This window comes from Gopherus evgoodei, chromosome 9 (assembly GCF_007399415.2).
Source record: "Gopherus evgoodei ecotype Sinaloan lineage chromosome 9, rGopEvg1_v1.p, whole genome shotgun sequence".
Taxonomy (NCBI): Eukaryota; Metazoa; Chordata; order Testudines; family Testudinidae; genus Gopherus; species Gopherus evgoodei.
The window spans coordinates 7832738-7860652 of NC_044330.1; the positions used below are offsets into that span (position 1 = coordinate 7832738).

Here is a 27915-nt window from a genome sequence, read left to right on the forward strand (position 1 = left end):
AAGGCAGAAAAGTTAGATATGTCACAAAGCTTAGTTTAATTTGATATTTAATCATAAGGCATCAATGTAAATTAAAAAATTTCCACCAGGGTCATATACATTCTCCCGCAAAATAAAATGCTGTAAAACCAAGGCCTGGTGCTGCAAATGAGGCTAGTGGTCACTGGTTTTAGCCAGGCTGTCACTGCCGGCAGTGGTGTCCAGGATACTAAGTGCCAACAATGGCAATAAAGGAAGTGGAAAGGTCTATTTGCATAAATCAGCATAACAAGGTAACAATGAATGAAAGGAAAGAGAATTGTACGGAAAACCTAATTGAACAAAAAAGGTTAATCCCGTTAAAAGAGCAAAGAGCACAGCTTGGAGATGTCAAGCACCCAAACGCTGATGGTACATTTGGGAAACAACTGCAGTACTATGTAGGCCTGAGTTCATTATTGCTTTATCCCAGGTTGGCCCAGGCTAAGGCGAATGTGAAATCCAACTTCATTTAAAGCCAGAAAAATAGATCAATAACAGCACCTAAATCCCCATCAATACATGGGTGTAAACTGATTTCATTTGGTGTAATATCTCCCGAGTTCCCTTACTTGCCAGTGCCATGTACATCTTCACAGCAACGCTAAAACGTCTGTCAGAACAAACGATGTCACATGGAAATCACTTTTAAAATGGGGAGGTTACTAGAGCAGGCATGTCTAACAGGCACTTAGTAACAGTCCCTCTCAGAAAAAATAGGCAGGCTTATTTTAAAAACACCCTCTCGTCCAAAAAAGGCAGCGTCCAGCTCAGTTCTCCTTTAGCTGAGACTACTCTGAAGCTTTCACCGTTTACTCAAGCTAGTTTACTTGCTACATTGCTACATCAGTCCTAAGAGAGCTGCCAGGCGCCCATGCAGAGACACTTAGAGACTGCCCACATTTTGGTACAGAAAAGGTTCTTTAGAATCTGCACTGTATTGCCTGTGTTGTGTCATTTATTGGGGCTGCACTAGCGATTTCCAAAGTATTCCCCGCGTGTTTATTTCTCATGAGCAACTACAACAATGCTTTGCCCACAGGGAATGGACAGTGAAGATTCTCTCTCTTTTTGCTAGTAACAGTCAGGTGTGCCTGGCCAGCGACCCTGGGGAACCACTCTGGGTAGGTGCCTTGGCACTGCACTGCCTTTAGGAGTCAGGGAGCAGACTTGAGTAAACTGGGGTTTAGGCTCCAGCCTTCTGCATCTAGAGAAAGGTTGCTTCCCTCATCCCTCTAACAGACTGTTATTCAGACCAAGGGAGGAAAAAAAAATAGAAAATAGAATTTTAGCATGGTCACCATCTCCATGGTTGTCCTGCAGGTCCAGTGCATGCAGGTGATTTTTTTAAATTAAATAAAGGTCCCATTTATTATTCCCAAAGGAAAGTAAGTAGGAAGAACACATAGGCCATTTGAAGGATGCAGATGCTCTACATGCCAGGAAACTAATGAGGGTTGAAGCTGGGCTTGTCAAAGGAGTTTAAGGGATTTAGGTTTCCACTTTCCATTGAAATTAAATGGCATTTGGGCACTAAACTCCATTAGGCCCCTTTGAAAATCCCAATCTGTTTGCTTGTCATTCTCAATCAGTGCAAAGGGAACACAGAGGGTAGGGTTGAGTTAATGGGGAGGATTTTAAATCCTCCGTGAGGTTTCTATGCTCTCCATATTTATCCATCAGGAAGAAACCCAGGTGCTGTTTTAAACTAGATTCTCAATTATATAAGAATTAGTTCTCCACCTTCCAAATCCCACGCTTTTGTCACAGAAAGGAGCACAAGCAGAAAACATGTTCGCCACCACTTCAAATTCTTCAAAGTCTATTCTTCATAGAGCTCTGGCCCAAATCCCCATTATCCTGCTTCTTGACCCTCCTGGCAACACGCATACACGCACACACGCGCACGCACACACACACACACAGAGCAAGTATTGTGCGTCACCTCAGATTACTCAACACCAACAACCCCGTCCATAAGAACCCCAAAGAAGAGAACTATCCATTTGCAGAGGGGAAACAACTCCATGAAGTCCCTGTCCATGATGCAATGAATCAAAATATCCATCCCACGGTAGTTCCTGCTCGCATCTGAAAAAGATCCCTGAAACCTGGCAGTGTCACTGTGTTGGGCACTTGAAGGCACATTTGCTTTGTGTCTGGGGACTTTAAAAAAATCCAGTTACAAAAGACTGCAGCTGTAGGGCTGAGGAAAAGGAGGCAACACATTGTATTTTGCCTCTGTCCCGCTCTTGAAGCATCGTGCCTGGCATGAGATGGTGATCTAAGCAGACACGTTAACATCCCTGAGTGAAATGGCACTGTTAGCGGTCTCTGAGGGTTTGTCCTCAAGCACCACAGTGGGTGTGTCTGTGGCAACTGCTGTAGTGTCTGTGGTGGGAAGAGGATTCAAGCCCTGTGTCAAAATCTGCTGAATGGTTTTCCGCAAGTTGGGGTGCAGCTGGTTCTGGGTCTGGTAGAAAACTTCTAAGGCAAAGGACTTCAGGGTGCCAGTACAGATGTCCTCATACAGTGGAATTGTGTACATTCGAGACATCTACAATAAAAAAAAACTGGATAACACATAATACACCTCTACCTCGATATAATGCTGTCCTTGGGAGCCAAAAAATCTTACCGCGTTATAGGTGAAATCGTATTATATCAAACTTGCTTTGAGCCACAGGAGTGCGCAGCCCCGCCCTCCCAGAGAACTGCTTTACCGTGTTATATCCAAATTCGTGTTATATCGGGTGGTGTTATATCAAGGCAGTGGTGTACATATAAAGGTTAAAAGACTCAGCTATGAAAAGAATACACCAGACAGTTCTCCATGACCTAAGATCATAGGCAGTTACTATATTTCTTCAAACTCTCTCTTTGGTAAGACTTTTATCAAATTACTTTAAATCAGCCCAACCTGAGGCCAGATTGGTATCAGTAAGACAACAGGCTTTTCTATGAATGTCTGTCTAAGAATAGTTAATTCCACTGCTCATGCACAACAAATAGCTCAACCAGCAGGCCAAGGGGAAAAGACACAGTGATGAAATGCAACAGCTTTTCACTTCTGCTCAATCAAGCAACTAATAAACCGCGTCTGATAGGCCTCAACCTAGTCTATGGTCATTTATCCACTGAACAACAAAACTATCACACAGATTGGTATGGGTTGCAGTCTCTGCTCTAGAGAGCCCAGACCTGGAAAGGCAGGACAAGACTGAGGTGGGCAGAGCTAGGTTGGGGGTGAGGAGCCAGACTAGAATAGTACAGACTATGCACAGGCAAGTCAAATTATGTCCTAGCCAATCCTTCATCACAGAAGGAAGGCGCCAAATAGAAATATGGTCAGGACAATGTTGCGTTCTCTCACTTCCGCCATCCCCACCCACTAGCAGGTGAACCAAGCTCAGCCCATTCACAACACACCTGATCTATACTTGGCCAGGAAGCAGAAGTTCCAAGGTCTCTTTCACGTCGCATGTCTCATGCACATATCTCATGCACTGAGAGGTGCAGTGCTGTTTAATCCAGCAGTTAGTACCTGGTATTCCAAGAAGTGTCGGACTTTGTAAAAATCTGGGTAATAGTCATTTCGGACTACGATCTGCAACCAGCGGATACGGATCTCTGCATTCATGGTGTCCAGCTGAGACGAGTAACATTCTGAAAGCTTTTTTACCACCTCTGAAGAGAGCACATACACAAAGAGAGAGTTTGTTACTAGGAGATATTTTGGCAAGTTTAAAAGAAATTATACAAAAGTAGATCAAAAACATTAACTTAGGGTGAGGGGCTGTTTGTTAAGAGAGCAAAGTAAGCGATAACATTATTTCCTTCACTGTTTGTACCAGGAACACTTGCCTACTGCTTTGCTCCAGTACTCACCAGGAGGCAACGGTGACCCATCCAGCAATCTGTCCAAAAAAAGCACAGTTTGGAATGGTCTCCATTTAGTGATGTCAACACTGCTAGCAGCAGCAACGGCATCAAGAGGCTCAGTGGTCCAGAGTTTGAAGAGTGTCTCCACTGGTCTGATCAGACTGGATCCCTGAGATAAGTCTGGCTCAGCTAATGGAGGTCCTGTAGCATTGAGCCAACGTTCAAACTCCAGTCCTGGAATGAGGAGCACCAAAAGGGTCAAGCAGGAGTCTCTGCAGCTGACTTGACTGTCTCAAGGCCCAGGACTGCTTCTAGCATACTTAAAAAAAGTTCTAACAATAGCAACTGTATCAACTTTTAATGGTAGCAACACAGCAGGGAGCAAGATCCTAATAGTGATCCTACTAGTTTTAGCTATTTTCTCTGCACTATGTAGCATTTATTGGCTTAGGCTGTTGCTGGCTCCCTTCCAACCATAACATATTGCTGTCTAATACTAACCCTGATGCTATCTAGTGCTTAGTCACTGTGGTGATGGTAACTCAAAATAACCAAGATGATAATGTTGAGATAGACAGAAAGGAAGATGAGGCATCTTGGATCCAACTTTCTCTCAGACTCCCCTTCATGCACATCACTTTCTCGGCAATTTTAAGACCTCAGTTCTGACAAAGATTCAAGCAGAGACTAAAACGCAGGTAAGAATTGAGGGAGAGCTCCAGCTCTGTAGAAAGGGGGACAGGTGACTGCCCCACTAGGGGGAACGTAAATGATTTCAGATTTATTCCCACTATCAAAAGAAAGACCAGAATAACCTCCTATAATGCACAGAGCCCTGCAAACCCATTTGTAGAATCAATGGCAGGATACGGAAAAGGATTTCATGAATTTCAGGGAAGTATACAGACTGCAGCTTCACAGTGAGAGAAATGTGTATCTAAATTCCACTTCTATTTTAATTACAGAAAACATTTCTTTTTTATCCTCTTTCTCTAGCTTTGATGACTGACATTACAAGCAGAGCGATAACGACAGGAATCACGTTTATAACGGGCTGAATGCCAAAGATGAATCAATAAGGAAGTTTCATTTTCTTCAGATCCAGCATTTCCCTATACACCTTCTAATCCCAGCCTACGCTGTTATTTCAAACTGTCTTTGCTTAAACAAAGAAACTCTCTCTTTCCCACCTGCTTTGTTGTCAACACTTTGCTCTTTCAGTTCTGGAAAAAAATTCAGGAAGGAATCCAAAAGATCTTGGGCTACAACGCTGGTGAACTTGTATTTCTCAATGTATGCCTGAAACAGAGTGAAAGAGTGAATTACGGTTAGGAAGACAGTGACAATTGGTGGGAGAATCACGGAGCCTGATGTGAAAATACAGAGATGAGAGAGTGAGAACAGCTTTGGAAAGGGGTTCTAGTATAAAAGGAAGGTGAAAAGGAGGGGAGATCTGTATAAGAAGCTAGGTAAGGGAAGCACCATTGTATGCAGAAAAATGGTGCAGTCACAGGAAGGTTTCCAGTTCAGTACGAACTGCCCTAAGCAAGAGCTCTGCCACACTGAAGTATCAATGGCAAGAGGGAAAGGTTTCAGCGCATTCACACTTGTGAAAATTAGAACACAACTGACTACCAAGCAGTTCACCAACCAGGTACGGATTACAGGAGACGTACAGACGTCTCTGTACATACTTGATGTATTAAGGAGAGAGAGAAAATGAGTCAGAAGATATTGAGAGAAGGAGACCATAATGAGGTGACAGCAATGTGAAAGTCAAGGAGAGAAAAGTCAAGAAAAGAGCAAATGAGCGTTGTCGTCAGTTTTTAAACACAATTCAGTAGAGACCTCAATGTATGCAGCATTTGCCATAGTGCCGCTGGATACCAAGGCTTCCCCACCTATAATAAAAAGTGCTCTGTGCAGGGAGTCCTGATTGCTGGGTTTGCTAGTCGCGCATGCAAAAACCACAACAAACTAGGGACTCATTAGTAAACTGAAGGTCATCCCAGTGATAACTAAACTATTCCATGCAGTGTTTTCCACTGAAGCCCCAAACAACGAGTTACAAAGATACACTGATTGTCAGAGCACTATTAACTTAAGTCATTGGCAATCTCATAACACCTTTTCACTGAATCATAGATTATTAGAGTTGGAAGGGACCTGAGGAGATAATCTAGTTCAACCTCCTGCTCAAAGCAGGACCAATTCCCAACTAAATCCCCAAATGGCCCCCTCAAGGATTGAACTCACAATCCTGGGTTTAGCAGGCCAATGTTCAAACCACTGAGCTATCCCTCCCCCCAGCTTGCAGCTGGAGATGGACAGGAGCCTGTCCACGTTCAGTTAGGAGATAACCCAGGAGATTCTTTTCTCTTGACAGAATTAGAGTGATGGCAGTAACATTCATCCGCTGTCTCAGACCTAATTGCCTCCCAGTCGCATCTCACTTAGGCCATGTCTACACTATGACTTATGTTGGCAAAACGTACATCGCCCAGGGATATGAAAAAAAACCACCTCCCTGAGTGACATAAGTATTGACAGCATTAAATGGTAGTGCACACAGCACGTAAGTGGTAGTGAGAAGGTAGTTTTATTAGGTAGACAGGAGAGCTCTCTCCCGTCAGCAGAGAACGGCTACACGAGCGATTTTACAGCAGCGCGGCTGCATCAGTACAGCTAAGCCACTGTAAGTTCACTAGTATAGACATGGCCTTAGCTGCAGTGACAAAACCAGACACAGTTAGAAACACAGGTGGAAATGTGTGCAGCACGAGGTATGTATTCACACTAACTCTGAGGAAGGAGTCGAAGTGTTTGGGGTCTCCGCAAAGCTGGGACAGGTAGTAAACAAAGCAGTAGCCTTTCTCGTAGGTGAACAGGTTCATCATATTACTCGGATTCACCCCTGAAAGGAAAAGATAAACAACAGCATTGTAGGGCACTGTAACACCTGGGACATTATCTAAACTAAGCATAAAATCCCTAAGATTTGAGCCATTTCAAATTCCAGACCAGTCTCTAAGGCCTTTTTCTCAGTTCCATATTCTTCAATGCAAACCTTGGGAACCGCTCAGCATACACAAAGTGCTGCTAAATTTCTTTGTCAGAGACTCTTGAGATGCCAACACTTGGCACCTTCAGTATTTTTCAACCTGTACTAAGTTCTTATATGCATTTTATTTTGTGCTATGGAACACCTAGACTGCAAGACTACTTCCTGGTCCGGTGCTCTGCGTCCCCAAACAAATATATAAACCAAGACAGAAAACCAGCACCAGAAAATAAAACACATCAGGGTGTAGAAATAAATTTAGCTGAGAGAGTAACAACACATCAGCCTCTAATACTGCAGAGCTGTATCAACAGGAAAGCAAACCATGCATTTTAATGTGTCCATAGATCCCGGTGTGTGTACATGAGTATATACAAATGTATCATTATAATATATGTGCACACCAGGGCATCTAACAGAGCAGACTTTCACCTAGGTTGCAAAACAAATCATTTTCTTTATAACCACTTATTCTGACATGTTCAGATTTTCAAAAGTATTCAGCTTTCAGGGCAAAAATTTTCAGGGCAGAAAGACAGTTTGTCTTTGCCCAATTATGCTTATTTTGGAAACTGGGGGGAAAAAAATCCATTCAAACATCTGAGTTTAGCAAAGGTTAAAAAAAATATCCTTTCCAGAAAAATACATATTTTTTTAAAATTTATTTTTAAGACAGGGCTAGAATGAAAAATGCCAATGGACTGGCTCCTCACCAAAGGCAAGTTCTTTCATTTATTTAAATTGTTCTTCAAATTAAACTGACTGAAAACATAGGCCAAGATTTTAAAAAACTGGGTGTCCACACTTAGGCTCCTGAGTACATATCTAGGCATTTAAATATATGGGCTGTTTCTTGCAACAGTAACTCCCAGCAGTTCCAGGATCAGCCGTACCTGGCTCCAGCTTAACCTGAAGCTTGCTAACAGGGTTGTCCTCCCCAAGGAGCTTCATCTGTCTGTGGAGGGCATCAAGACGGAATGCAGTCTCCAGGCACGTGAAGGCAGCACCTGCCCCACGAGAGAGAGAAATTATACACACTATACAGTTCCAGGCAGATAACTGCCTCTCTGGTACATATAAGAGATACGAGTTACTGGAAAGTGAAAGACAAATGTCACAACAAGAGAAAAATCAAATGAAAGTACTTTACAGGGAAACCAGTCATAGAAATCCCTTGCAATTAGTGAAAAATATTTGCAATGAAAGTCTGAACTTGAAACATTGTATTTCCGAATTCTGGCTACATATCAGCCTGAAACAAAAGGAACTCTTGGAATTAAACAACACAAAAATGACACTAGATTTCCCACCACAGGTTTTATCTGATTAGATTTTACAAGCTAAGCAGAGCGGCACCTAGGCAATCTTTGAATGGGAAACTTCCAAGGAACACCCGGTGACACAGGAAGCGATATTGGGAGTAGAGTAGTGGGCTCTTTTCTTACCGTTCAGTACTTCATCAGTACCTTATCCTGTTTGGGACACTGCTAAAGGGTATGCCGTCTCACAGAGGAGATACAGAGAGACGTTTTGACAAAGTGTGGCTATTAAAGATTCTATTTTGAAGCAGTAAGGGCTTTACGTGTAGTCTCCTAGCCAAATTCTGAATCAAGTTATATCTCCTTCTCTCCCCCTGTAGCTGAAATTAGGTAAATTATTCTACATTTCCTGTTCCTAATGTCTGTGCAGAATTGCTCTGTGCTGTTAAGGCGCTGCTGCTTTCACCCTACAGCTGGCTGCAATTTTTTGGTGACTGTAGTGATCTCACCTATACCTTCACAGACATAGGGAGGTGTTGGAGAGAGGGCCTAAATGGTAATTTTTGAATAAGAAAATGACTTAAGTCCAGGCCCTCTAAAGGATCTTTCTCTGAAAGGTTTCCAATTCCACTTGCAGGGTCAGCTACACAGGGACAACGTCGGAGCCTTTCAGCATCTGGAAAGGGCTATGTAAAGAAGGGGGGCAGGAATTAAATGTATCAGGTCCTGGGGAACTTTGGAGGGAAGGAAGAACCAATATAGGAAGGATGAGGGGGCTCCACATTAACCAAACCCTGAGCCTCTCATTCCCAGCAGCACCCCACAGCCCTCACCCCTAGACCCCAACCATCTGCCTCAGCCCTGAGCCCCTCCCACACCCCAAACCCCTCAACCCCAGCTCCGTTGGGTGACAGGCATCAACAAATATTTTTTTTTAAGACCCAGTTGAAGAAAAGTTTGAAAACCACTGCACTAGAATACAGATACAAATACTAAATCACAAGACTACCAATAGGTTTATACTACTTGCCTACTGGTCAGGAAAAGGATATTAGGTAAACAGTGAGGAGGGAGCTCAAAGAGGCAACTAAGTCTAATGAAACAGCAATAACCGGTGACTTTATATATGAATCACACATATCAATTGTCACATCAGGACAACATATAGGGGAGCAGTTTCTCAACACCCTAAACAACTGCTTTTTGCAACAGCTAGTTCTAAAGGAAGGCGAGGAGAAGAGACTGAAACCAGCAAGGACCTTCCTCTACCCCACGCAGAAAGAGAGAGGAAGAGTAACGGGTATTGGAAAAGAATAACTTGAACTATTCTTACATATGATCTTTCACCAATGGAACTGTGACCACTCAGGAAAGACACCTGAGCATTACTGTGGTCTGTTCAATGCACAATGGCAGTCAAACAAGGGAACAAAAGGTTACAATGGAATCCAAAAGATACTGACAGGGCCGGCACTTCCATTTAGGCGACCTAGGGCACCAGGATTTGAGAGGGTGGCATTTTGCCGCCCTTGGTGGCAATTCGGCGGAGGGGGGTCTTTCCACGCTCTGGGTCGGCAATTCTGCGGCGGATCCTTCACTTGCTCCAGACCCGCCGCTGAAGTGCCCCGAAGACCGGGAGCACGGAAGGACTGCCCCCGCCGCAGAGTTGCTGCCAACGATCGGGAGCGCGGAAGGACTCCCGCCTGGGGCGCCAAAAATCCTGGCGCCGCTCCTGGATACTGACAAATATTATAATGAATGCCTTTTTGTAAACTGAGCTTCTCCTGGAGCTCTGTTCTGGTGGCCCTACCTCAAAAAATCAAGATATATGCGTCCAGGAAGGGACAGCAAAAGCAATTAGAGGCATGGCAAGGCTGCTAGGAAAGACTGACTAGAAAGGGACTGTTTACTTTAGAGAGGAAATATACGAGGGGACATGATAGTGGCACATAGAATAATGAACGGAAGAGAGAAGGTAAATTGGGCACTCCTGCTTACCCTCTCTCCTAAAAGGTGGGGCAAGGGAAAGCCAGTCAAATTGAAAATAGGGATGTAAATACCATTTAAAAAGTGAACCGTTTAAATGATTAAATATTTCATTTAAACAGTTAACCAATTAAGCGGCTGGGGCCAATCCTGCCGGCTGGTGCAGCTGGGGCTGGTGTGGGGCTGACGGGCCATCAACGCAGGGCCACTGGGGCTGGCCGGCCCTGGGGTTAACAGTTAAGGCGGATTAACCGGTAAAACTAATGCTTACCGGTTAACCAGTTAACATTTTATATCCCCAAGTGAAAGATGATAGCATCAGATACACATCAAACAAAAACAATCGCAACATCTATACCATAGGTCTCAGTGGTGATCCGGCGCTGTGCATATGTGGCCAGCCCCTCGCTCAGCCACATCTCCTCCCACGTGGCGTTGGTGACTGCATTGCCAAACCAGCTGTGGGCAATCTCATGAATGACATCGATGATGAGGAAATCGTCACTCTCCAGAATGGAAGAGATTATGAAGGTCAGGCACGGGTTCTCCATAGCAACAATGGGGAAGGATGGAGGAAGAAAAACAATATCATACCTGGAACAGAAGGAGACAGAGAGAGAGAAACCAGAGGAGCCAAATTACTTTAATTTATCCAAGATTACACAAAAGCTTTGTTGAAGGAAAGCTTACTTGAGGGTTAATGTGTTTTCCCCATTTAACCTCCTAACCCATTACCTGAGCCCTCTAGTCAATGCACTCCAGGTCAGACTGCAGCAACCCCACGATTTCCCGCACCAGGTAATCAGCACTGGCCCATGATCAGACAGCATTGCAATCAGCTTTGGTGGGTAGGAAAGCTTTCCTTCTGCCTACTATTAATAAAGAAATACAGAAGCCCTGTGTACATAGCTTACCCTAAGAACAAAAGCAATTCCCTCAAAAACAACAGACTCATCTCATAGTACCACGGCTTCGAGTCAAAGTCAGACTGAACTCCAACAATCAGTTACAGGGGGTGTAGGCCCCTGCAGTTAAGCGGTGTGGGTCCCTGCTACCCCAAAGAGAGACGAGTCCCTCCGGACGCCACAGTGGGTGGAGCTAGGGAGCTCTGAGCCCACCCCCAAGAGGGTCAGGTGTGGCACAGGAAGTATAAAGGCCCAGCCCCAGAGTTCACTGGGAGGGCAGCCACCAGGGAGACCAGACACCTCTGGCCTACCTCCCAGTTGGGAAGCCCCAGCAACCTGTGGCGGACCCAAGGGGTGGCCGAGCCTGCCCCAGGCCAGCTATCCCAAGGACACCACTGAGGACAGCACCCTGATCCAGGTAACTGAAGAGGGGGAGTCAGGAAGTAGCCTAGTCTGGCTGCAGCACTGCCAGAGCCCATGTGTTGCAGCCAGGATCCCCACTGACGCAGCAGCAGGGCCCCAGGCTGGGACGCAGCGGAGTGGGAGGGCCTGCGTCCTCCTGCCACCCAACCCACTAGTGGCTGTCTCCCCCTCTCCCAGGCCTTTGGACTCAGGGCCTGGGCTCACTGTGTATCTACTGTTACTGCTTATCCCCCGCCCTGACCTAGGGCCTGGACTGACGACTAACTGTGTTGTTTTTGCCCTCACAAAGGCCGCAGAGGAAGACTCCTGAGGCCGGACATCTCCCTGCTAGACCTCTTCCCGAACTTAGTGAGGCAGCGTGGGTCCCCGCTGCCCCAGAGAGAGATGAGCCCCGGCAACCTCTCTACAAGCCCACCCCTGCCAAGTCCTAAGAGCCATCAACTCCCACTTCAGTAGGAGATGAGAGCATTTAGCATCTCACAGGTGGCTCTCCACACCTTGCAAGATTGGGCTCCAAGCGAAGTATTGACTCTTACACTTGGCTAGGTGAGGTTCAAGCCCACCTTGTCCCAAGGATGTAAAACAAAAGTAGAAGGAAAGGGTTGGAATGAAGGAAACAGGGAGAGAGTTCAGACTTAGTCCGTAGAGGAAGGAAGGCTGCATCACAAAGTGCTATGACACGTCTGAAAGATTTCACTACTCCACAAGACCCACTGTCCAGAAAGGTCCAGTCCTCAACACTGCCCACCCCAATGATCACGAGTACAAATACCAAATGGTGAGAGACAAATGGATTCTCCAAAGCAACAATAAAAGAGGGAGATTGGGGGATTGCTGTTCTGGTTTTGAATAAATGAAGTTTGCTTCCCCCATATTCTTCCTTTTTGCGACATTCTGAATTTCAGAGATTGATGATCTAACCATAACATGAACCATTTCCCCTCCCAAGTGGAATGCTGTGAAAGTTCAAGTAAAGACATTTTCCATTTTAACAAAAATGAGTGTCGGAAAATACAGAAGGAACTTTTATCATCTGTCTTCACGTTATTACACAGGCTACACAAATCCAGAGGAAGATAATGTAGCAAAATACACTAATGGTTTAAATACTGCAGGATGACACATGAAGTCAATTGGGACTTAGCAAACATTAGAAAAATAATTTCTCAACTCAGCTGAAAATTCCGAAGTCTCCTGGGAAATATGTGTAAAGAATAATATTGATTGCTACTCACAAAAGAAAAAACACAGAGGCAGCATATGATCTAGAACTGGTTAAGCCTATGCAGAGTCTAGTTAGCCAGACTGTCTGCAGCTTCCTGGAAGGCACTGAACTTTGCCCTTGTGCCACATCCTTTAAGCTTTTGCTGAAGGTCAGTTCTAACAAGCTGAGCTTCACTTTTTATTTTAATGTTTTGTAATATTTTATTGTGCAGAACTTATACAGCACGTATGAGCAGTATATAAGTGCACTGACTAGATAACGTGTGTTATTAAATACTGTATTTTATATGTATGCTGTGTTTATAGCATAGATTTTCTTGTAATTTTCTTTTGAAAAATTAAACTGAAAAACAAGCTTGTGTGTTTGATCCTCCACATTGACCTCCGTCAAAAGCAGGTCCCCTGCTGAACCAAGACTCTGCAGTCAGTTATTAACTCCACACCATACACTCCTGAGATGCTCATCTGGCCTGCCAGATACACTGATCCTTATGATGGAGCTCTATGTCCATCTTCTACATTCCTTTACTATATTCCTGTTATGAGTATCCAGAAGAATTCTATTGAACTCACCTTCCCCATATGTAACGGCCATAGAGGCTCTCTGCAGCACTCAGCCAACGCTCCACCATGCCAGAAAGCTTGCTGATGGCTGTTGGCAGCAGACAAGGTTCTGCCCACACCCTGCTCCTGTCACAAAGCAGAAAATTGGAGCCAATAATTCGAACAGAATTAATTCCTTCTCTGAAAGAATAAAACCTCATCTTTCCACTACACTTTTATTTCATATCTGTATTCCAATAGTGAATAGAGAGGTCTCAGGTCAGGATCAATTCCCCCATTGCGAGTACTGTAGTGCAATCTCTTCATCATGAAAGTTGAATTTACAAATGTAGAATTATGTTAAAAAAAACCTGCCTTCAAAAATAAAACAATGTAAAACTTTAGAGCCCACAAGTCCACTCAGTCCTACTTCTTGTTCAACCAATTGCAAAGACAAACATTTGCAGGAGATAATGCCCACTTCCTGTTTACAGTGTCACCTGAAAGTGAGAACAGGCGTCCACATGGCATGTCACAAGATATTTACATGCCAAATGCCCCAAAGATTCATGTCCCTTTATGCTTAAACCACCATTCTAGAGGACATGTCCACGCTGATGACGTGTTCTGCTCGATAACGATCCAAAGTAGTGTGGACCGAAGCATGTTCATTTTCTTCATTTGAGTCACATGCCACCACCAGAAGGTTGATTTTCTCTGTTGGTGGTTCAGGATCTGTAGTTTCCACATCAGAGTGTTGCTCTTTTAAGGCTTCTGAAAGCAAGCTCCTCACCTCATCCCTCTCAGATTTTGCAAGGCACTTCAGATTCTTAAACCTCGTGTGCTGTAGCTATCTTTAGAAATCTCACATTGGTACCTTCTTTGTGTTTTGTCAAATCTGCAGTGAAAGTGTTCTTAAAACAGATAACATGTTCTGGGTCATCATCCGAGATTGCTATAACACGAAATATATGCAGAATGCGGATAAAACAGAGCTGGAGACATACAATTCTCCCCCAAGGAATTCAGTCATAAATTTAATTAACGGATTTTTTTTTAATGCACGTCATCTGCATGGAAGCATGTCCTCTGGAATGGTAGCCAAAGCATGAAGGTGCATATGACTGTTTAGCATATCTGGCACGTAAATATCTTGCAGTGCCAGCTACAAAAGTTGCCATGTGAAGGTCTTTTCTCACTTTCAGGCGACATTGTAAATAAGAAGCGGGCAGCATTACGTCCCGTAAATGTGAACAAACTTCTTTTTCTTCACGATTGACTGAACAAGAAGTAGGACTGAGTGGATTTGTAGACTCTAAAATGTTACACTGTTTTGTTTTTGAGTGTAGTTACGCAACAACAACAAAATCTACATTTGTAACTTGCACTTTCACGATAAAGAGATTGCACTACAGTACTTGTATGAGGTGAATTGAAAAATACTATTTCTTTTATCATTTTTAGAGTGCAAATATTTGTAATCAAAAATATAAAGTGAGCACTGTACACTTTGTATGGTGTTGTAATTGAAATCAATACATTTGAAAATGTAGAAAAACATACAAAATATTTAATACATTTCAATTGGTATTCTACGGTGCAATTAATTTTTTTAATCAGGATTAATTTTTTTGAGTTAATCGTGTGAGTTAACTGCGATTGACAGCCCTAATACTAATAAATAATAACAATAATATGTTAATATAAAATCACAGTGCCTAGGAGCCCCAGTCTTGGACCAGGACTCCATTGCGTAGGCAACCTATGGCATGCATGCCCAAGGCGGCACGCGAGCTGATTTTCAGTGGCACTCACACTGCCCAGGTCCTGGCCACTGGTCCAGGGGGCTCTGCATTTTAATTTAATTTTAAATGAAGCTTCTTAAACATTTTTAAAACCTTATTTATTTTATATACAACAGTTTAGTTATATATTATAGACTTATAGAAATAGAGTCTAAAAACGTTAAAATGTATTACTGGCACGCGACACCTTAATTAGAGTGAAGAAATGAAGACTCGGCACAGCACTTCTGAATGGTTTTCAACCCCTGGCGTAGGCGCTTTACACACCCAGGACAAAAAGACAGTCTGAAGAGCTCACGCTAAGTACAGCTCCTGCAGTCCAATTCTGTGGAGTTTCTTTTACCCAAGTAGATCTCCTGCTCTCTGAAAGGTCACAGCTCTCACTCCCAGATGGTAGCATGATATGCTGCATTAACCCTTACCCACACTACTGTCCAGCCCCCCAACACAGCTTTATATGGACACAAGGAATAAAGTAGCAGCAGCTGGCTGCCAATCTCACCTGGGGCCAACGTCTGCAGAGATAAGGTCCCCTGCCACCAGAGCCACGAGATAGGCAGGAACTGGATATTCCATATAAAACTGGTATACGCCCTCCTGCTCCAAGTAGGTACTTTGGGTGGCACTCATCAACACCTGGATACCCGCGGGGGCCTGAAACACCAACACACATCTACTTAAGCTGGCTTAACAGGCTGAGATGATTGGGGCCAAGGGGCCAGACTCGTAGATCTTACTTTTCCTGGAAGGATGTGCTTTAATGGATGGGAAAACATTTTATATAGAGAGACACAGACAGAGTAAAGTCAGATTTTATTTCATTTTTTTAATCCAGATAAGCTGTCCGTGAAGTGACCATGACTAACCCTATTACAGAACGTACATGTGGCTATTGGTGTTCCAGGAGCACTTACATACCGAGTGGCTCCATCCACCCAAGAGGTCACATCACCCGGTACTGCTTTTTCAGAACTGTGCACTGCCTAGTCATCAATGGGGAGGGTTACCCCTCAATAACCATTGCTGGAAGCTACCATCCAATCTAATTCTCTCTTTCATAATATGCACTGCAGAACGAATGGTCCCAGAGAACCTTGGCTATTGGAATGCCAGGCCTCAGAGTTGCTTCAAAGTGGCTATGCTGGTTCTGTTCAGAGAGGACCCAAAGTCTCATGTCTGCTACTAGATCACCATTTCTTCTCTCTCATTAGGTGTCACTGGAGCACTGTGTTGTTCCTACCGAAGATTGCCACTGGAGTTACCTACCTTGACTGTAGCTGAATAGCTGCACTTCACTGCTGGTGTGTCAAAGCAGGGAAAGAAGGACCGATTACACACTGAATGGCCCTGGGTGAAGACAAACGGCTTGGCTTTGCCACAAGTTAGCTCTGGGTCCAGCCACCAGATCTGTTGGAATGTCAGATGGAGCAGAGGTGAGCAAAAGGAACAAAATTGATACAAAGGTCAGAGGAGTTGAAATTAAGAGATAAAATATAAGAAATAAGAGAGATGCTGAAAGAATCAGAGAGAGAGTTAGTGATCCTTCATTCATACGCCTGGGGTAATGCATATTTCCACTTCCAACAATTTCAGCTGCCATACATTTGCCATGGCCATCCAAATAGAGTAATTTTCTTTCACTATCTGGCTACATAGTGCAGTGTACAGCAAACTGTAACCCCTCTCAGCTCAAGCCCTGCAATAATTGGAAAAATGGATTTTCTTGGGGAGTAATCACCTATCTCCTTGAGTACAGTGCAGTGCAGATGTTACAAAAGAACGAACATATGGGGTCAGTAGTGCAAGCTTCCAAAAGGAGGTTCAAACAGTGTAAATATCACTATATGGTGATAAGTAATAGTCAATATGGATTTGCCAAGAACAAATTATGCCAAACCAACCTAGTATTAATATAAAGTGGATGCATAACTGGTTGAAAAACCGTACTCAAAGAATAGTTATCAATGGCTTGCTGTCAAACTGGGGGACATATCTAGTGTGGCCCAGCGGGGTCTGTCCTAAGTCTGGTACTATTCAATATTTTCATCAATGATTAGGATAATGGTGTGGAGGGTATGTTTATAAAATTTGTGGATGACACCAAGTTGGGAAGGATTGCAAGTGCTTTGGAGGACAGGATTAGAATTCAAAATGACCTTGATAAATTGGAGAACTGAAAATCTGAAATCAACAAAATGAAATTCAACAAATAAAAGTGCAGTACTACACTTAGGTAGGAAAAATCAAATGCACAACTACGAACAGAGAATAACTGGCTAGGCAGTAGTACTACAGAAAAGGATCTGAGGGTTATGGCTTGTCTACACTTGCCGGAGAATAGACGCTGCGGCGATTGATGCATCAGCGATTTAGTGGGTCTAGTGAAGGCCCGCTAAACCGACTGCCGATCGCTCTCCCGTCAACTCCTGTACTCCACCTGATTGAGAAAAGTAAGGAGAGTTGACGAGAGAGCATCTCCCGTTGACGTCGCATAGTGTGGACCCTGCAGTAAGTAGATCTAAGCTACGTTGATTTGAGTTACGCTATTCATGTAACTCAAATTGCGTAGCTTAGATCGACTTTTCCCTTTAGTGTAGACAAAGCTTCACAGGGGATCACAAATTGAATACAAGTCAACAATGTGACGACGGAGTTGCAAAAAAACGAATATTCTGGGGTGTATTAACAGGAATATCACATATATGACATGGGTAGCAACTGTTCCACTCTACAAGGCACTCACGAGGCCTCAGTTGGAATACTGTGTTCAGTTCTGGGCACCGCACTTAAAGAAAAATATGGACAAATGGGAGAGAGACCAGAGGAGAGCAACCAGAATTATAAAAGATTTAGAAAACCTGATCTAAGAGGAAAGGTAAAAAATCTGGGCACCCTTTAGTCTTGAGAAAAGACAATGGAGAGGGACCTGTTCATAGTTTTCAAATCTGTTAAGGTCTGTCATAAAGAGAAAGGTGGTCAGTTCTTCTTCACATCCACTGAATGTAGGACAAGTAGTAATGGCTTAATCTGCAGCAAGAGAAATTTAGGCTAGATATTAGAAAAAAAATTCTAACTCTAAGGATAGTTAAGCACTGGAATAGGTTACCAAGGGAGGTTGTGGAATCCCTGTCAATACAGGTTTTCAAGATCAGCTTAAACAAACACTTGTCAGCGATGGTCTAGGTCATTGGTCCCCAACGCAGTGCCCATGGGCGCCATGGTGCCCACTGGGGCATTTACGTGCGCCCAGCTACTGACAAGGGAGCGTTTCCGCTGGACAACCCGCCGCTGAGGAGCGCAGCTGCTGGACAGCCAGCCGCCAAAATGCTGCCATGAAGCAGCAACGCCAAGAAGTGTTGCCACCGAAATGCCGCTGCTTCAGCGGCGACGTTTCTTGATGATGCCGGTTCTCGGCAGCATTTCGGCGGCTGGTCATCCAGCGCCCGCCACACTCTTCTGGGAACATGAATATGCTATTGCAACAGAAAGGTTGGGGACCATTGGTCTAGGTATACTTGGTCCTGTTCAGGATGATGGACTAGACGCCCTTTCAAGGTCCCTTCCAACCCTACATTTCTATGATCACTGGTCCCCAAAACAGCCCTGATAACTGCAGCACCATTGAAATGCAGCCATCTCTGGGGGAAAATGGGTACACAGCTTACGCATTATAATCAGAGGGTATGTCTTCACTACCCGCCGTATCGGCGGGTTAAAATCGATTGCTCGGGGATCGATATATCGCGTCTCATCTAGACGCGATATATCGATCCCTGAACGCGCTTATATCGATTCCATAACTCCGCCAACCCGAATGGAGTTGCGGAATCGACAGGGGGAGCCACGGACATCGATCCCGCGCCATGAGGACGGTGAGTAATTCGATCTTAGATACTTCGACTTCAGCTACGTTATTCACATAGCTGAAGTTGCGTATCTAAGATCGATTTTCCCCCGTAGTGTAGACCAGCCCAAAGAGCAGAAAATTTTGGCCAATGACACCAAAGCAATGGGGGAGGGTTGTGTTTGTTTTTTTTTAAATAAAACAGAATGGGCAATGGGATCTTTAGTATCCAGCAAAGCTATCAGCACCTGTTTCTTCTGTCTCACCTGGAATATCCCCATCGTATGCAGGCAGGCTAAGAACTGTATGGAAAGAGACAGCTCTTCTGTTGCCTCACATTAGCCTCAGGATTATTACTACTGAGTCACTTGGGCGAACTCAATTAGTTCCAACCAGAATATAAAGGGATAGTAGTGTCTCTTTGGGCCGCTTAAACTGTAAACAGACCAGTTACTGAATCCAGACTGTGCTGCCACAGGTGCTGGATAGAGCCTGATGTAGGGACATAGCCTGGGAGGCACTGATTGGGGAAGGCATAGAGGGGAGTACAGGGAATTAGGGTGAGCAAGCAGGACCTTTTATATTTTTTTTTTAAATTTGTTTAAATGCTTAATGTTTTCTAAATGTTCTAAAAGAAAGAACTCATAACACAAATGAAATCCTCCCCTTCTCCATTATCCACATCCCCGAACCAGGGGAAACACACATGCCTCTGATGGACTTCTAAGGTCTGCAAGAAAGATGTCCCACTTTGGTGCACCTCATAAGCCCTGTTGAAGAAGAGCTCCCCTCCTATAAGCCTTATGCACCAACATGATTTATACTAACAGCTCAGTTAAAAAACAAAAAAACAAAAAAAACACCACCAAGTAAAGTCCCAAATAAATTTTTTTTTAAAAAACAAAGAACTACAGCTGGATGTGTGTTTCAATGGAGTCCACTTAATGCCCAAAAATTCACATTGCACTATCTTTAAAAAATAAAAGAATGGTGAAAGGATCTAGTCCATTCTTCACTGCCACATAACCCTTCATCATACGTTAAATACCCCCAACCAACTTGTAGCACTCTCTGAACTTTAGATTTGCAGAAGTCTATCCAAAAGGAAAGCCAACAAATTAATACATTATAAAATCCTATTTCCTTTTCAAGGATTCATCTCCAATATTCTGTAACATGAACACACTACAACATTACTCAGTACAACATACATATTAGCTGCAACATAGTTAACAATAAAAGGTATAAACTTGCAACGTCTCATACGGTTACATAAACCAATATCATCTTACACATATCCTACTGCAACAGATCACTCCAATCCTGTTCAGAAAAATACCCCGTCTACCCCACCATCACATGCCCCTATGCTGCATGGTATTACTGAGAGGTGGCTCAAATGACCCCACAAAGAGCCATGCCCCTGCTTGTGTTGCCGCCTGCCCCGCGATTGGAAAAAAACCTCACTCTTTCCCATAGCCACATCACATATGCTCCTTTCCTTACCACACAGTCGTGGCTTCCCCATCAGACATTTCCAGATGTGTGAAATACCCAGCCTTCCCACCTTAGAGAAACAGAGGAGATGGCTGCTTTGTCCAATTCCCGCCACTGAAAGAAAGGTGGTTTCCCACAGTCTGGCTTTCCCTCTCCACATGCACGGAAGAGAAGTGGGTCGCTGACAATGCATCTCAAGCCACCAGCACAAAGCTTCATATTTTACTGAACCAGATAAGCATGTGTATGTATTCGCCGTGTGCCCTCACGGCAGATAGCTGTGCTTCCTGCAGTCCTGAAACCTACAGCTGATACTGTGCTTATTATTGGTCAAGCCACTGGAAACACCACCAGTGCCGCGGTTTCTCTGCGGGGTTGGCATTCACACCCGTGGTGAGGAATAGGCTTCTCCATCTGAAACAGAATCTCAGAGCTATAGGAAGCAATTAAACTGCCCATCTGAAATACAGAGGACTTGGGTAAGAGAGAGAGACACTTGGGGAGCAGGGAGTGAAGAGTCACTCAGTAATGCAGGAAGAACTATGACATCTCCAACTGAAATGGTACAGAGGTCAGCTGCTGTCTGAACACAGGCTGACTTTTGTGCTGTATCACAGGGAGGAGGAAATACTAACCGTTTTTATAACCTGAAATGCAAACCCTGGCTTGTCCCATCGTCATGGAAAGAAAACAATAGTGGATGACAACATATTAAATGCCAAGTCAGAGATATGTCACAGCTGGAGATTTGAAATGCATGTAGAATTTGCTTTTCCTAGAACGGCAAAAAGAACATTCTTTTTTTGCAGAACATCTCTGGTCCTGAAAGGCTCGGGCTGAATTACCCTCACTTAAACACACTTCACTACTGTATGCAGTCCACATGCCACTAGGGTAGTTCAGCGCTTAACACGTGTGATCCTGGAGCATGAAGGTGGTATACAGAGCATAGTTCTCTAACAGAACACAGCCCCAGAAAGGAACCGGAATGCTCTGTGAAAGGCAGATTTAATCTCCCAGCTGTCCCTTAAAAGCCATTTACCATAAAAAGATATTGGCTCCTGCCAGATCTGCATGAGGAACAACAGACAGCTGGACATACACGAATAACTAAAGCCAAATAAATAAATGCAACACAATTCCATGTTTCAATCAGATAGTTCTAGCTTTTCATGCTACCTTACTGCTGATATCTCTATGATGGATTGAAACATTAATTTATTATTTAATAACACCACCCACAAATGGACTAGGAGCCTCACAGGAAACAGTCCCTGCCCCCCCCCCCCAAATCATTAGCCTGCAAAGAGAAGAGAGCTTGGGAGGAATTTACTAATGTATTGACAGTTATAAAGAATGAAAAGAAATCACTGCCAACACCACGTCACCTGTACTTACAGGGTAGTGCTACACTAAAAACAATCATAAACAATGGCACCACATTCTCACTACTCAATTGCTCCAGAGCCAATAAGAACAAAAAAGTGTAAGTGGCAGCATATGCTCAGACATGACGGGGCTGAGGAGCAGATGTTCACTGAAGGCATAATTTGGCTTGCAGAGTATTTATGAGAATGTTCAGGTCAGAAAACACAATGTGGCTTTGAGATTGTGAAGCAAAGGTGAAATCACTCTCTGCTGCCAACAATATCCTTAGCACACCAGGCTTTGTAACTGTATTTCAACAGAAACAGTCAATGCAATCAGAAACATAGCAAAAAGGCTGCAAGAGAAAAGCATCAGGAGAAAGAACAGCTGCCTCACACTCAATCCTGAAAAGACCAAACCAATGATGATGGGGACTGGAGAATCTGGATGAGGGTCTGGACACAGCATCCATGCATTTGTCATCTCCAGACTAGATTACTGCAATACATTGTATGCAAGGGTAAAAGCAGACGTTCATGCAGAACAAGGCAGATCACATACACAGGATGAGACAATAAGACAGGGGTAGGCAACCTATGGCATGTGTGTCGAAAGCAGCACGCAAGCTGATTTTCAGTGGCACTCACATTGCCTGGGTCCTGGCCATTGGTCCGGGGGGCTCTGCATTTTAATTTGAAATGAAGTTGCTTAAACATTTAAAAAACCTTATTTCCTTTACATACAATAGTTTAGTCATATATTATAGATTTACAGAAAAAGAGACCTTCTAAAAACGTTAAAATATATTACTGGCACGTGAAACCTTAAATCAGAGTGAATAAATGAAGACTCAGAGCACCACTTCTGAAAGATTGCCAACCCCTGCAATAAGAGATCATCACCCAAGTGCGCTGCATTCTCCACTGATTCTCAGTGCACTTCTAACGCCAACAGTCTTGGCTCAGGATGTAGCTATGCCTGAGACCACATCCATGACCCAAGACAATTCACCCTGTGGCATAATGCAGCTGGCAAAATCCAGCACAAAGATAAAACATTCTCAGTCAAGATGACGAGACTGTGGAATCAGCTTCCAGAACAAGGATGTAGATCTAATTTACCTTTTCAGTTCTTAGAAGCTACAGTGAGGAGCTCTATAAGAACAACCAAGACAGAATATATATTGTTATATAGTTCATGAGATGACAGCCAGAGATACTCTTCTCTTACTTCTAAACTGAGCAAATTTGATATGGAGTTCTAGGGCCAATTTTTACTGTCACTTCTCAGGACAGAACCACACCTGAAACATCAGCACATTTAGACCAAAAAGAATCATCACTTTAAGTAGCAAATAGCATATGCAAATCACTCCCATGGTTGAGTCAAATTTTTAAATGCCGGAATAATTTTAGATCACTGAGGGTTTTTGCAGAGTTATAATCTATGATAAGACCTAGATACCAGTGTTCACAGTGCTTTAGAAATGCTGTGTGATTAGGTAATGTTATGCCCTATTGCCTGTCACTGTCATGAGAGAATCCCCATTCCCACCCCCGGCTACCATATGCAGCAAATGCACAACTGGCCAAGTGCATTCTGGAGGTTCTTCTTCCATGCCATCAGGCATCAAGCAATATCAGAGGCAGGATGATGAAACTGATCTGCTCTGATCATATCAACATGGCAAATCTAAAAGGGACCACCAGTTTCATGGCAGTGGTAATCTGATACAAGCCTACCAGACAATCTGTGCTTGACAAAGACAGATCACAGCAACTAGAAAAAAATTTCTTCGTACTCTGAATTTTAGCCACTTTCTCAAGTGACAACATTGCTGTTTATTTTCTGGCATGCTCTAAATCAGGCAGAGAGATGGTTCTTCATGGGATATTTCCAGGATGATCATCATTCCTTACCCGGTAGCTGGGGACTTAATGAGAAAAGTTTTATAGCACCTCAGCTAAAGGCTCTAAAATCAAGATTATAGTGACTTTGTATGAAGCACTATAGAAAGAGGAATACAGAAAGGAAGGTCCAGTGGTCAGGGTACTAATCTGAGACCCAGGTTCAATACCCAGCTCTGACACAGGCTTCCTACGTGAATTTGAGCAAGTCATTTAGCCTCTGTGTCCAACGGGGATAACAGCACTGCTCTACGTCAGTGCAGGTTGTGAGGTGCTCAAGTACTATAGTAATGAATGGGGACCCGATAAATACCTGAGAGAGAAATCTGGTAAATCACTTCTACCTGGAATTCTGTTATTTTAACAAGTATGTGTGACCTACTGTTTCTTGTCTACTAGATTACTTTGCCATAAACTGAGTTTTTCAGTTTTTTTCCCCCCTTAGATTTTCTGTCTGAATAATTTTCAGCAATTAAAGCAATTACATGAGCTAGTCCCATTACTTTTGTGGCTCTAAAGCTAGATGCAGTGCATTATACTAAACAAACAAGCTGAGATAGGTAAGGGTAAATCAGGTCAGATAAAATGAGCATGTCCATCACATTAGAGTATCAAAGTTTTGTGAGTCTCACAAAACCCTCATGAGACCTCATTACATTTTGCAAGGGGATGTATGCAGACCAACTGAGCAAAGCACCTTCGTATTACAGCTAAATACAAAGAAAGTGGATACTGTACTTTTCAGTTACAGAGAGCTGAATTTAACTTAATTTAATAAAGTCCAGTGATTGCTTAGATGTTGAAATTCCAAGGGATTATTTCCATAATCCCTTGGAATTTCAAGATCAGCTGGGTATTGACTGAAAGTTCAGAGTCCAAGAGGTTAAAGAGAATAACAGGAATCCAAATGAGTAGCAAAATTTGTAAAGATCTCTCTTTACTGCAGGAAAAAGTTGCTTGTCCCATGCAGATTAGTTAGACAAGGGCCATCACTAGATGGGCCTGTTGAGCATACTGTGAAAAAACCCAATTAAACACTGCTAAAGCCAGACACATCCAATAGAATGTCTTCCCAAAATACTGGTACATGGCTATTCATGCCTGAGTTGTGTATTAAATGCAAGCATCACAATTCCAGCTCCCTGCTATTGTTACCAAAATGTAACTGGCTAGCTAAGGCCTAATTTTTGCAAACATTTGGCAAACATTTGGCAAAAGTCCACTGTATTCTGGCTTACTAGTGGATACCCGACCTGCTCAGAAGCATTCTGAATGAGGCAGAAAAGGAAAGGAACCAAGGCCAGGTCCACATTACAGACATTTGCTGGCATAGACAGGGGTGCTATAAGGTGTGATTTATGACCAAATACACGTGCCAGCAAAAGCCCTTAGCGTAGATGCAATTATACTGGCAAAATGCAGCTGGAACTTAAAATAATGCATACCCACAACAAGCAAGGAGTGCTTTGGCAATATAGATACCAATATGGCTATACTGGCAAAGCACTTCTAGTGTAGACCTGTCTGAGTGTACACCGCTTGCCAACAACTATGTTAATTTTAAGGGTGTAACTTTGAGCTGCTTATGCCCATAGTGGCAACGAACAGGGGTATCAACTTTTGAGAGCCATAGAAAGAGCAAGTGGCTACGTCAGCGCATGTGTTGTAAAAAGCCTTTGTTGCACCCTTCACAGGTTGGTGCTTCAGAAGAGGGCTCACGTTTACTCAGTGTCACATCCTGAGGTACGCCCTTGTTGAGTGAAGAGAGATGTCAAAACACTGAATCAGAAGGAGCAAGCTGAGTAGGAAGGGGAAAGCTGCTGTTTACACACAGACCATCTGGTAATCAGAAAAAATGGCAGGATAATGTAGCAGTGAAATTCTGATTTTCTCTAACACCAGCCCACACGCACACACCAACAAATGGTCAATTATAGGTCAAAAATGAAAAAACAACAATATGAAAATAAGTAACCTCATGATATTACGTAGGGTAGGCACCCCCTCATTCCTACACCTTCACTTGTCTGCTGTCATCTCTCCCGGGGTCAAGCTGTGGCTCATCTAACCTAGACTGTAAGTGCCTCAGACGGGCACTGTGTCTTGGTAGGTGTCTGAACAGCTACCCACACTACAACGATACACGGATAACAAGACAGTGAATTGCCAACATGGGAAACCAGCTCCACTGTCACTTCCATGTAATCAAACCACCTACCGCTACCATCAGGGCCGGCTCCAGGCACCAACTTAGCAAGCAGGTGCTTGGGGTAGCCACTCTGGAGAGGGGCAGCACGTCCAGCTATCAGCGGCAATTGGGCGGAGGGTCCCTCACTCCCGGTCGGAGCAAAGGACCTTCCGCTGAATTGCCGCAGATCGCAATGGCGGCTTTTTTATTTTATTTCATTTTTTGGCTGCTTGGGGTGACAAAACCCCTGGAGCCGGCCCTGGCTACCATCCACCGAAACAAATGCTTCAAAATGACAGGCAAGGCCATTTAGGCTGGGCCCAGACAAAACCCCAGGAGAAAGGTGGTGCTTTGGGGTTTTGTGGGCTGCCAGTGAAGACTGTATTTCAACCCACACCTCCTGGCAAAAGGAGGGAGAAATCAAGCCCTGGGTCTCTCTACGTCTGGGAAGAGAGCGGAGGGCACAGACTATACTTCCTGCCAGACTCCCACCTGGCCGCGGGGAGTTTGCTGCTGTCAGGACACCCGGCCACCCCCTCCAAGAAGGAACCAGGACTGGAGCAAAGGCGCCGGGGGCTGAGAGGCTACTTACGGCCGGGCCGTCGGTGGTGGTATAGCGGATGATGATCTGGAAGGGCTGGTGAGGCTGCAGGGCAGCGGGCAGGGAGATGGTGAGGGCGGAGCCATAGTCAGTGAAGGGGTCTACCCTGAAGACGAGCGGGCAGGCGGCTGCGGAAGGGTCGGGGAAGGTGGGGCGGGGAGGGGGCGGCGGGTCGGGGGAGGGACAAGCCAGGGGGCTGGAAGGGGGGTCGCCGAGCGGGGCCTGGGCCCCGGGGTCAGGGCTCGGCACGGGGCTGGCGGGCGCCGAGAGCGGGGTGGAGGCGGTGGAGGGGGCGGACAGGGAGGACGAGGAGACTGTGGCGGGCTCGGGCAGGAGCGCACAGGCGGAGCCGCAGGGCAGGGGCGGCTCGGGCGGCCCGGGGCCCGCGGGGAAGGCGAAGGCGCAGGGCCCCTCCCCGGCCGGGGCGCGGCGGTAGCCGGCCGAGAGGACGCGCAGCGCCGGGTGCGTGTCCAGCACCAGGGCGCGGGGCCGGGCCCGCAGGGCGCAGAGCTCCAGCACCAGGCAGCCCGCCAGCGCGCGGGCCGCGGGCCGCAGCTCCAGCCCCAGCTGCAGGTGGCGGAGGCGGAAGAGCTGCGAGCTGGAGGCCGAGGCCACGTCCGGCGGGGGCTCGGGCGGGGGCGGCGGCGGGGCCGGCGGCGCCTCGGGCCCGGGCGGGGGCCCCTTGCGGCAGCAGCACAGGCCGGGCGGCCGCGGAGCCGGAGCCGCCATGGAGCGGAGGAGGCGGAGGCGGCGGCCGCTATGTGAAATCCATGGGCGGGCGGGGAGGAGGGAGGCCCCGCGGCCGAGGGCACCGGGGGGTGGAGAGCCGCGCAGGCCCCGCTCGGCACCGGCCCACGGGAGCGCCGGACCCGGCCGGCCGGCCGCAGCGAGAAGGGGCGGGATGGCGGCCGCCAGGGGGCGCCGGAGGGCGCGAGAGCTCGGCGGGGCGCGGCCGCCAGGGGGCGCCGGGGACAGAAATCCCGGCCACGGCCGCCAGGGGGCGCCGGAGGGCGCGAGAGATCGGCGGGGCGCGGCCGCCAGGGGGCGCCCGGGAAGGGAACATGCCGGGGACGGGCGCCCTGGAGCCAGGGGATCCTGGCGCGGCAACGCCCCCTGTTGGAGTCCCGCGGGAATCGCTAGGCGGGTGCTTGGCTCCCCAAGGCCCCAGCAGCAGGGGCACCACCACCACCTGGCATGGCTGGGAGGGGGCTGTTGCTGGGCAGTGGGGGTGGCCCAAACCCAGCTCCACCCAGACACCCCCTCCTCCAAGGGCACAGCCCATACCCGGCGTCCACCCCCCCCCAGCCATCGCCTCCTTCAGGGCACCCCACCATGCACCTGCCACCCAGACACCCCCTCCTCCAGGGGCACAGCCCACACCCGGCATCCACCCCAGCCCCCTAG

General features: G+C 45.6%; 1 protein-coding gene across 3 annotated transcripts; it reads right to left on the reverse strand.

Moving 5' to 3' along the window:
* Positions 1–17: 17 nt before the first annotated feature.
* Positions 18–26681, reverse strand: RNPEPL1 (arginyl aminopeptidase like 1). 3 transcript variants are annotated; one of them, XM_030574213.1, is made up of 11 exons: positions 26503–26681; positions 16373–16513; positions 15609–15760; positions 13332–13448; positions 10565–10800; positions 7855–7968; positions 6702–6814; positions 5091–5199; positions 3907–4134; positions 3563–3705; positions 18–2575 (listed from the first exon to the last, which is right to left on the reverse strand). In XM_030574213.1, exons 3-11 carry the CDS (start codon positions 15734–15736, stop codon positions 2303–2305), a joined length of 1461 nt encoding a protein of 486 aa, XP_030430073.1. In that variant the 5' UTR covers positions 15737–15760; positions 16373–16513; positions 26503–26681; the 3' UTR covers positions 18–2302. The 3 variants fall into 3 exon arrangements, with proteins under 3 accessions (XP_030430073.1, XP_030430072.1, XP_030430071.1); XM_030574212.1 differs by lacking the exons at positions 15609–15760; positions 26503–26681 and having other exon boundaries at positions 16373–16460; XM_030574211.1 differs by lacking the exons at positions 13332–13448; positions 15609–15760; positions 16373–16513.
* Between the last annotated feature and the right edge of the window lie 1234 nt (positions 26682–27915).